The sequence below is a fragment of the Pseudochaenichthys georgianus genome, chromosome 9 (genome assembly GCF_902827115.2).
Source record: "Pseudochaenichthys georgianus chromosome 9, fPseGeo1.2, whole genome shotgun sequence".
Taxonomy (NCBI): domain Eukaryota; kingdom Metazoa; phylum Chordata; class Actinopteri; order Perciformes; family Channichthyidae; genus Pseudochaenichthys; species Pseudochaenichthys georgianus.
The window spans coordinates 43036680-43048198 of record NC_047511.1 but is presented as its reverse complement, the minus strand read 5'-3'; the positions used below and the strand labels follow the sequence as shown (position 1 = coordinate 43048198).

Below are 11519 nucleotides of genomic sequence, written 5' to 3'. Positions count from 1 at the left end.
GAAATATCTGTCTCTTTTGCTGCTTAACTTTCCACCCTAGTATTTATACATTGATTAGTTCAGCTTTAAAGATTGACATCTTCAGTAGGAATGATGGTGCTTTGTGGTGAGCTCCACAGCCAGGGTAGGGAAGTCTTTACGATTGAAATACTCATTGGTCTTTTTATTGAGACGTGTTGACAGTAAGGAAAAGCAGAGATTAGATGTAGCGCATTCTATCAATGTATACAGTAGTAATGCAGTTATTATTTGTCGTCATTTTGCAGCCATTTGGGCTGAAACTCTTCACTTGTTGTTGTGTTCAACTGTTTGAGTGTGTGTTCTAATAGTCCTCTCTCTTGTCCACGTGCTCCAGGCTTAAAGTAAGGACGGTGCGACACCCAGCTAGAGGAGATCTCTCTCATCACCACTGCCATTTCACATGGAGCTCATCTTTGGAGTTGGACTTTGTACAGTAAAAGAGGATTTAAAAAAAGGAACACATAAATAATGACCACAACAGCAACTACCCAGCAGGAGCAGCCAGCATTCTCATTTTCAGAAAAAAGGAAACAACAACAAAAAAGTGACTACTGCTATTTCTTTCTCATATCTACATTCCCACATGTTACAGTGTTGACTCTTGGTGAGCTCTACCGAGGATAAGAAACGGACAGAGGCCGGTGCTGGTGGAGGAACTAAGGATCGATGGAAAGGAAAAAGAAAGTGTTGAAGGAAGGGAGAAGAACCGCCAAATGATTTTTTTTTTGGGAAGAAAAATAAGTTCAATGTTATGGGTTTTTGAGACTTTCGGTGTGATGTCAAGCTTTGACTTTTGGGTGTGAAGCGGAGTGGACGGGAGTCTTTGAAGGTCACAGGATGTTGATTTTAAGATTGTTGGGAGAAAGTAAAAGGAGAGCCTGAGAAGAGACGTAGCGTAGCGGATGAACATGTTCACACAGGCTTACAATCCATGGGCCGTTTCTCAATCGCGAGGATGCTTGCTTGGTAGCACATGTCTTCCGAGTCACTTGCTTCAGAAGCGAGGCAAGAATCCTTCCTGGCATTCGGAAAACGAAGAGTGGAACAGGCGAGTGTGCAGGTGTGCGTCATATGAGAGGCCCCGCCTTACATTTTCCACTACAGATTTAGGGAAATTGGTCCGTGCGCAAAGCATTGTGGGGATTTTAAGACCGCGGAGTCTACCCATGTGCAGCCTCGAAATTTCCCCCAAACCAAGGACGCGTCCTCGGTGGAATTCCAAGTATGCTGGAGATTGGAACAGTTCCTTCTGCGGCACTCGATGACGTAGCATCCTTGAAATATTGGCTTGGAAGCCAGTATCCTCGAGATTGAGAAACGGCCATGGTGTTTATTTAAAAGAGGAGAAGAAGAAGTGCATTGAGATGCTCTGAAATCTAAAGTGAAGCTCATTTATGAAGTCAAGAGTCTGCAAGTCTGGAGAAAGGAAAGTGACAGTGTGTATTTCAGATGGAGAAACGGTTTCTGTTCACACTGCATCGCAAAAGTCCGCTTAAACGGAAACAACAACAATGTGGTTACTTGTGTAATCTTCCAGGCTGGCCGCTCGTTGTCAACGATGTGTATTAAAGAGGATTTGAGGCATTTTGTTTATAAATGATTTGTGTTTTTCTGAAAAAGAGAGGCGAGTGACGATTGTTCTCTTGTAGAAAGGATAGATTTAAAAGCGTTTTTTTCGGTTGGGTTTTATATAAATGTATATTAGGGTCAAAAGGAAAAACGAAGGAGAAAAAAAATCTTAGTTGTATATTAATATCACATTGTTTGGAAAGCACATTTCATTTGGTAAAGGCTCACCATGTTTGTAAAACCGAAATAACAACATTACTTAAATGTGTGTCGAATATTGTCGAGTTACGCCGATGATCACCTATTTATATTTTTTATTTGTCAAAAAAAATTACAGACAAAAAGGTTTAACAGTGTTCTTTCTAAAGAAGATGAATTACATGTCATCTTCAAACCAAGGGGTCAGACAAGGAGACAGACGAGAGTGTTGATAAGAGTTGTTTCATTTTTCTTCCCGATGCTTTCAGACCAAGTTACCGCAAAACCCTTAACCCTCCTTCACCGGTGCATCTAAAAGAGAAATATTCAGTTGTGAGCATGAAGAAAACTGTACAGATGTTTATATTCTATTCTTTCAAAGTGCCAGTTTTTGTGTGGAGTCATTTGGATATTCATTCATGTGCAAGAAGAGAGCAAAGGAGGACGAGTGTATCTGGAAGACAAAATATAAAAAATGGCATCACACTGTACAAATCAAAACATCAAGTTTGGTCATATAGTATATATTTTTACAACGTTTAAGGGTGGGTTAGCGAGACGAAGCAAAGCCGAGGGGTACAGAATCATATTGCCATCTTGCTTGGTGAGACTGTTTACTGAATCCAGTGAACATGTGTACAGTCTGTTTTCCAGGAAGAGAATCCACTCATCAAGGCGAATGGCATGTGCCTGCATTGACTTTTCTTTGTGGCGATTGTGACTTTATCAAGCTTGCATATTTTACACAGTGTTTACAAAGATGTATGTTGTGGTAAAAATCAATAAACTACAAAAAAAACGTATATTGTATACATTTTAATTACCGAGGTTAAAAAAAAAGAAAGTTAGAATAATACCCAGCATCCCTTTCGTGTGTCCTCAGAAGTGTGTGCTTTCATTGGACCATACTGAACCCTTTGCCACATATGACTTGTCTGTTCCTGACTGCACTTTGCGGTACCACAACCAAAGGATCTGGAGTTGTATTTACATGCATTTATAAAAACAAAAAGGGGGTTTTGTGAATGTGCGTTGTACATTTACAAAATAAAAGAGCCAAGCAACTGTGCTGTAAAATAAATGCAGGACAGGGTCACACGTCGAATCAAATGAACCTACCTGTGTAGATATATCTGATTCAAGACTGTCAAAATAAAGAACTACTCAGTAGCAGATGTGTTTGTACCTATCATGTGCCTTAACCTTTTCCATGCTAGATACGTGTGTTTTATATCCCTCCCTTTCCACTGTCATCTCTCCATTCTGTCTGTTCACCGCCCCCTCTCTCCCCTTTTCCTCCAATCAACTCATTCATTCATCCTGCCCCCTCCCCGACCCCAAGTAGTTAGACTGTTGGTGGGTTTCTGCCTTGTGTTACATTGTATTATAAACTTTTAAAAAGATAAAGTCATTACAAATAATGGTTTTGATTTCCTAGAGGAGTAAAGTTGTTGATGCTTTCGTAGCGAGCAGAAGCGATGCCACAGTGACAGAATGTATTATGTTAATTTTACTAATACCCAGAGGCAAATATTACGCTTGTTAAACATAACGGAAAAATACTGGTTTGTAGAGTATACATTTGGTGTGTTTTCAATAAATCATGCCTGGAAAGAATGTGTTGCTTGACTATGTGTCTTATTTATTGTGTTATTATTTTTCCAGTAAGTCTCAAGCTTTGAAGTCACAACAGCAGCCCCTAGAGGCTGCTCTGCTCATTACAACCCATTCCAGAGATTGTTAAATTCACCAAAATTACTAAAATGGGATTTATTTTACATTGGCAAAACGTGTACCTCCAAGGAAACAGGACACTGTTTCTGGAAAAAGATTGCCACTATCAAATACGTGAAATGTATTAAATGTATTTTAATAAAAGCAAATATTGTAATATAGTTAACCATGAGCCATCTTCACTTTTCAGTGAAGGTGGAAATTAGAAACTAACCTAGGATTTAGGTTAGCTTCCATATACAATTGTTTAAAACAAAATAATACATGCAATCTTTCTTGTTGACAACCATGTTCCTCAATTATCTTATGTTGTTTTTTGGTCTGCTACACTAGAGGTATTGTGGGTTTGAATAGGTCAAGTAATCTACTTAAAACTACAGAATTACCCTTGAAAAAGCCTCTAGATTCCCTCCAGCACAAGAACATGAACTTCCACAGGTTTATGTTAATATCCTTCTTAATTTTCCCCATATCGGCATACTTTATATATAACTTTATATTAACGGGGTGTTATCTTATTTACCATAAAGTATATATCAGATACTGACAGATGTGTTTTGGCTATTGAAAAGTAACATTTGTACTCGATTGTGGAGCCTACGACACATTTATATTCAGGCATTTCTCTGGGCAGCACACACCGACCGGGGTCCTTTCACAATAACAACATGGCGGCGCTCTGTAGATGCAGACACCGGTGGAAGAGGAATAACTGTTTACACGTTTTAACTAGAAACCTGACAGGTATGTAACGATATGTTGTTGTGTAGTTAAGAAGTAGGGAATTGTCTCAGGTTAATAGATAATAAAAATAAAACGGTCAAACCGTTCATTTACAAAGCAGCAGCGCTGATGTAACTTGTGCTCGATGCACTTGTTCATGTAACCCTGGAAATAACTGTCACCTTCACCTGGTTTCCTTGGTTACCCACACTACATAAAACACATCTCTAATGGCTGCTTGGTTTAATGTTTGTATTGGCCTTATTAACCAGTACGAGTCCTCAAACACTGAACTGGTTAATGACCAGCAGCTTCTCCACACCTGGAGAAAAAGTCACAACACTTTATGTATTTTCTGTGTTGAACTCTGTGTCAAGATACCATTGTATGAAGTAGAACGTAACTCAGTCCGTTTACTGGAGTATTCTACATCTACATAATACAAAATGAGGCACTTGCACTTCTACTCCACTACATCTCAAAGGCAAATAGTCTACCTCCATTATCGTTTGTTCAACAATACAAACATTTATAATTATATCACTATATTATAATAAGCCTTTATTGGTCTACACAGCAATATAAAAACAATTTAATTGATTTAAATGAGCTCCACATCTACAAGCTGCAACATAAAGCAATGACCATAGTACATTACATTGCATTTAGCTGACACTTTTATCCAAAGCGACTTACAATAAGTACATTCGACCAAGAAGATACAAACTTGAAGAAAACCGAATCATATAAGTACATCAGGTTTCATAGAGCCAAGTATTTCAAGTGATACTCAACTGGCTTTAGATAAGCCAGTCCTTTGTTAGTATATAAGTGCTTTGTTAGTAATTATATCGCTCGAAGTGGAGTCGAAAGAGATGAGTTTTCAGTCTGCACCGGAAGATGTCTAAGCTTTCTGCTTTCATTTTCACTAATCTAATATAAATGTGTGTGTCTGTGTAATACATGAATTACTTAAAGGTATATAAATTCAGCTGTATCTACTATTCATCATCCAATATGCTCCTACAGGGAAATATGACTACGACCTGGTGGTCATTGGAGGCGGTTCAGGAGGGCTTGCCTGTTCCAAAGAAGGTGAGATCCTTTAAAGTGCCTTCATGTCTGGGATGTATGCTTTTGAAAATCTCATAGTACGCTAACAATATATCTATATTTACAGCGGCACAGTTGGGACAGAAGGTTGCTGTTTTAGATTATGTGGAGCCAACTGCTAAAGGTAAAAAAACCTGTCATTTCTGAACCTGTTAATCCAAGTTAATTACAAAAGGCTACGTGTTTGTCGAATATATACGGTACCAGTCAAAAGTGTGGACAGTGACACACCTTCTCATTCGATGAGAAGGTGTGTCCAAACTTTTGACTGGTAGTGTATATAGACATCGATTATTCATTTCTTCTCTAATGATTTCCCAACAGGTACCAAGTGGGGTCTCGGTGGTACGTGTGTTAATGTTGGCTGCATTCCTAAGAAGCTCATGCACCAGGCTGCTCTCCTCGGCACAGCGGTGAAGGATGCTCAGAAGTATGGCTGGCAGATCTCAGGGCCAATCTGCCACGACTGGTAGGTCAATCCAAACTCTCACCATTAGATGTTCTTGTTTTAATCAGTCAAAACAGGCGGATTCATGCCAAAGAGTAGCCCAACATCTCCATCTAGTGGTGACAATGTAGAAATGCAAGGATGCTAATTGTGGTTGGATTATTTTATTGTTTTGGTTTGCTTTTGGTAGGTCAATCCAAACTCTCCCCATATATGTATTCATCTTAATCAGTCTATGAGTAGTCCAACAGCACCATCTAGTGGAGACAATGAAGAAGGAAAAGGATGCTGATTGTGTTTGGAAAATATATTTTTTTAATGGCAATGGGATCGATTTGCTTGTTTTATTTGAATTTCACTCTATGCTGACCTTATCCCCAAAAAATTGATTACGTAGGAATCCTGAAAAATTTCGAAAAGTATATACATTTAAAAATTCAAAGCTGTGAGTGATGTGAACACTGCTTTAATTTCTCTTAAAGATCAAATGCAAAGTTTTTTTTATAATTGCCAGTAAACTCGAAATCATATAGCTACAACACTATCTAAGATATTGCAGTATTAAAATCGGAGATAATATGCGTCTGGCAATGCGCAATATTTTTTTTGTTCAACCCCCAACACCAAGTCCGACGATTTATTTTCTCAGCCGCTCCTCCGCAAGATGGCGTCGCGTGACGTCAGAGTTGCCAAACTAACAAACCCTGGCTTATCGCTCACAGCGGCTCCCGCCGATAGTACAACTTAGTTTCTTCTATCATGTCTGATTCTGAGTCGGAGGCCACCCAATATCCGGAGTATGTTGTCGACATCCAACCATATTTATACGAGCCTCTGATGTCGAAGAGGAAATACAAGGAAACGTCACCTGAATCACCGATGAAAGTGCTGATGGCGATTATCTATATGTGAATAATAATAAGTGAATGTGTAACACGAAATTCAGTAAAAATAAATGACATGAATTACTTTAAGGTACTTGTGTATGGTTGTCTTACTGTATAATAGTTGTGCATAAAATGAAGAAAAACATTATGTGCAGTATGGTCAAAAGTATAAAAACAAACAAAATAATGTACATAGTGTTTAATTAATTTATTATTATTATAAGAACAAAATAGTGCCACGGGCTCTGTAGCTTACCACCCAACCCAGTCTCACGGCATTTCGTGTTCACCAACACGATTTTTAATCTATTGATTCGTGTTCACCATCACGATTTGCCCCTTTTTTTCGTGTTGCACAGCACGATTTTAAAAGCAATGTATTTCTACTGGTAACGTGTTTCGTGCCTGCAGGCTGCAGCACGTCTTTTTCTCCGGTCGGGTCGTGGAAGACCGGAAGCTGTGTGGTTCATAAAAACATGTTCTTACTCAATATCAAGCCACAATTATTGCTTTTATTTTAAATCGTATAATTTCGGACTTTTGTTGCCGTCTGTGAGGAAAATAAATGGGGCTCAGAGCCTCAGGATACTGAAATCTGTATTTTTAAATCTTTTTTTCCTTCTAATTTGTTATTCTTTTGAAAGTAACACAGTGTTATTTACTCACCAATAACACACAATTATCCTTGCTTTTATTTATTGGTTTAATTCCATAATCTCGGGCTTTTTTGGTGTCCGTCAGGAACTGAATTTCAAAATAAAAATAACCGGAAACAGACGTAGGCCTATAAGGGACATTTCGAGCATCATTGCGATTAGGCTTGTTTGAGACACATTGCGGCTCGCCTCGAAAGTAGACGAGAGTAGCCGATCGCAGCCGGGGGAGGTGTCAAAATGCTCGTCTTAAGTCGGACAGCTCGGACTCGGAGTCGGCTTGACTGGCTGGGTTTGCAATAGCGGAAATTGCGTTGGCGTTTTTCGTTGCAGATGAAGTGGATGCAATAGAAATCCCACATGTATTGTATGGAGAATGACATGATCTAAAGCAGGGGTGGGGAACCTTTTTCATCTCAAGGGCCATTTCAATTTTTCCAACATCCTCCGAGGGCCGTACAAATGACTGACCTCTGCTTAAAAATACTAAAATCACAGCTCATTCATTTTGCCTTTCTTTCATGCTGTGCAAAGAAAAAGCAACCTCTCAATCCAGATATTTTACCATGACTCGTGCACATGCACGGTTGTGGCATGACCACCAAAACAGAAAGATATGGAAACAAGATGTGTTCAAATGTATTTAGTTTCCTATCCATGTGAACATGATTTAAGTGTGGGGGGGGGGGGGGGGGCTAACCTCCTCTAGGGGGCTGTTCTCCCCTGGGAAGATTTTTTTTTTTAAATGTTGAAGTTAAAAGCATCAATCTGGTGCACTTTGAGAGCAACATTAAGAGATCTATGAATACATCTCTCAACACCCAGATGAAACAGAACTGTAAACAGATTTTATTTTTCTTTATGGATATTTTACAAATCACTCCCCTTTATAACTTATTTTTTATAACTATAATGATCATATAAAGATGTGCCTTTACCTCACTGGTTGTAGAAAAAGCTTCTTATATTCGTTAGCATAGCTAGCTAACCAGATGCCAATAACAACAAAGTTATTAACTGTATGACAGATGAATAGATCGCCACTGGGCTTACAACTAAAGACACAGCCACGCAAAAACTGCAGCATGTATACGGCTCCTTATGGGTACTGCAATTTGTGGAAGTGGCGGAGCGGCGTTCTGGTGCTCTCCGTCAGAACTGCATCCCTGTCAGACGAGACATATACCACGTGATGACACGTTAGGCTCGTGATGTGTTCAAGGACCCTGACCTTGGCCAGGAAAAACAGGCACTCGCTTGTTTATTTTTTTTGCGGTCTAGATTTCTTTAATTTTTTTCTTTTTTGCATGTTTATAAATTACCTCGAGGGCCGTAGCGAACTCTCGCGGGCCGTATACGGCCCGGGGGCCGGAGGTTCCCCACCCTTGATCTAAAGGGACTGTGATTGAGAGAAAATTAAATATTTGTTTACAATAAACATGAATATGTCATTTGTTTGATTTGCATTAAAAGACAATACCATTTTTGATTTAAATGATAGATTACCTTGTGCATTTGTTGCAGCCCTTGCTTGCTGCATAAGTGCAGCTGCTAAACTGTTATCTGAAAAATAATTTACATCATTTAAAATCATATCCAGATTGTTGGAATGCAATTTAGTTGTTTACTCACCATTTTGTAGTCTTTGGGAAATGTCTTGTGAGACTCTTACAGTGATGTCTCCCTGTCCATCACGCAGTGTAAGCACCACCAATTCCATTTTACCCACTGTAGACAAAGGTGATCTCCATTGCTTTATATAGGTTTGTTAATTCAGTCATGATGAGGAACCACACCAGTGACTGGGTTCCATAATTAGAAATGCTCCTCCCTCTTAATGTTTACTGAGACAACGAAATGCAGTTTAGCTTCTAACCAGGTGCAACAAGCAGTGAAGTGGAAAGTAATGTACACAATCTACAGAACAACATATAGAATGAATTGAATGATGAATAAACAGTGGGGTATGAATACACTAGATATCAGCCTGTGAGCAGTATGAACAGTGTGTATGAATATGCTAAGATATATAAAGTATGAAAACGGTAAGCAGTATAGTATAAAATATATAGATATTAATTTCATGATGATAAACATTGTGGAACAATGATGAAAAATGGGAATGGATGTGGCGACGTAAAACTGACACAAAACAACAACAAACTTTTGCCAGCCAATTGGAGAGTTTCATCAGCAGCACGTGGTAAAAACCACCAATGAGCGCTCAGCTCGAGATACCAGCGAGCCGTTTCCCATCAAGCATTTCGCTTCCGCAGCTCGTGGAGAGCAACTGCGCCAACTCGCCTCGCCTCGCTCTCAAGGCTGCGGGCGTCTTTGTCCCGCGAGATTTCAAAGTCTCATGTGGGCGAGCCTCCAGAGCAAGTCGGACAAAATGACTAACCATCATGCAACGCACTAGCAAGACGTTGATCGCAACTGCGCAGGTCTTGCTTGTCTCAAACAAGCCTACTGTCAACATTTCTGAGTTTAGGATGGCCGAAGACACTACACTACCCATAATCCCCAGCTATCGTTTAGGACTACAGTTCCCGTAAGGTTACGCAGAGCGTCAAACAGCTGTGTGAAATGGAACGAAACCACGCCAGACTATCCAAAACTGGAATCGAACACCCCTCCAGAACTACACATGCTCTCTATTGTGTTTCGCAAAATGTTCTATGGGACGTCTCTACTGAACGTTTTCGTTTTTCCCACAATTAGAAGTTGCCATTATTAAACACATTGGTGTTATCAAATGTAAAACATATAATTAATAAATGGGTGAAAATCACTTGTGTCCATAATGCGCAGCATTATATTAATGCCGTATACCCACATGACAGCTCATTGCTACTTTGTAATTCTACTCCACTACAATTCAGAGGTTAACCTGGTATTTTTACTCCACTGCATTTATTTGAGTTACTTTGCAGATTCTGATTAATTATGTGAAATATAAACAACCCTTAAATCAGACTTTAGTTACACCTGAGTAAAATGCAGGTAAGGTGATTGTCAAGTGCCAACAATCAGGAGAGATATTTGATAGTTGGTGCTTGAGAAGACTAAACATGTATCTGCAATTGACATGAATGGAAACAAGTAATAAAGTATATTCATTACTCGTTATTCTCTACTAATAGTTAATTAAAGACTGTATATTATGGCTATTTTGCACATCCCTTTCAAGATTTTCAAAGGTTTATTGACATATCATACACAACTACGGTGTAGTTATGCAATGAATGAAAAACTTGGGTCACAGGTTCCTCAACAGTGCATTACAAGACATCTATCAATATGTGTGTACCTCCACCATTAAACATATTCTTCACATTTCTTATTCTATCTACATACATAAGAGTATAATTAATGTGTATAATATCAGTTAAAATAAGTGCTTCAACATAGTTAACATTGCAGGAAAGCAATATATTAGACGTTAATTACTTTGTCAGGCTTAATATTTAATATTTAATGTTTAAATAAAGGTTAAACCGTTTTTCTGTTTTGCACCTCCTCCTATTAATATCTTTGTACATCCTGCACTAAACTGTTGTATTGTAGAGATCACTTATAGTATCTTCTTGATTTTTTTATATTCTATATTTCTATATTTATACTTTCCCCCTATGAAAGTATGTACTCTTAATATTTTTTTAATCAAATATAACACATAGAAACAATAATTCAATAACGTGCTTTAACCACTAGGAGGTGCACACAAGGTACACACAGCCATAATAACTTTGTATTATTAGTGTGTATGTACAACATCTGAAGATGTATAGTTTTATGCATGCTTTCACATCATTTTACAGCATATTGCTATACTATTTCAGACTCAGTATTTACATTCTTACATTCAAAGAAAATCAGTAATATCTTTGAAAACTACAGTCCTTTTCTATCAGCTGTGCACCTTTATGGTGTAAATATAACCTATCTATGAATTAGATCAAATGTAAAAGTCAGCCGAATTAGTGTTGATACTGCAAGGAGACGTATTGTGTGAAGAGAAATTGAAGATGTTGTTTAATTGTTGATATATTTATGATCCACGTCAAGTATTCAGTTTCGGCGCCATTTCTTCCAGTTCTTCCAAAGGTCTTCTCATCAGGGCTCTCTAAATAAAGAACTACGGCAGATCTGTAATATGTAATGCAGCCGAAC

General features: G+C 38.5%; 2 protein-coding genes across 6 annotated transcripts in view; both read left to right on the top strand.

Annotated features, from left to right (window-relative positions):
• The window catches only part of arvcfb (ARVCF delta catenin family member b), a 327265-nt gene extending 323860 nt beyond the window's left edge, over positions 1–3405 (top strand). For all 5 annotated transcript variants that reach the window (XM_034091650.2, XM_034091649.2, XM_034091648.2 and 2 more), the window contains one exon: positions 356–3405. The gene's annotated coding sequence lies outside the window, so the exon portion shown is untranslated. The remainder of the gene's footprint in view (positions 1–355) is intronic.
• Positions 3406–4181: 776 nt separating this feature from the next.
• txnrd2.2 (thioredoxin reductase 2, tandem duplicate 2) overlaps positions 4182–11519 on the top strand; it is a 43010-nt gene continuing 35672 nt past the window's right edge. The window contains exons 1-4 of the mRNA XM_034091533.2: positions 4182–4266; positions 5275–5340; positions 5426–5482; positions 5683–5827. Coding sequence (XP_033947424.1) covers positions 4191–4266; positions 5275–5340; positions 5426–5482; positions 5683–5827 — 344 coding nt within the window. The 5' untranslated portion in view covers positions 4182–4190. The remainder of the gene's footprint in view (positions 4267–5274; positions 5341–5425; positions 5483–5682; positions 5828–11519) is intronic.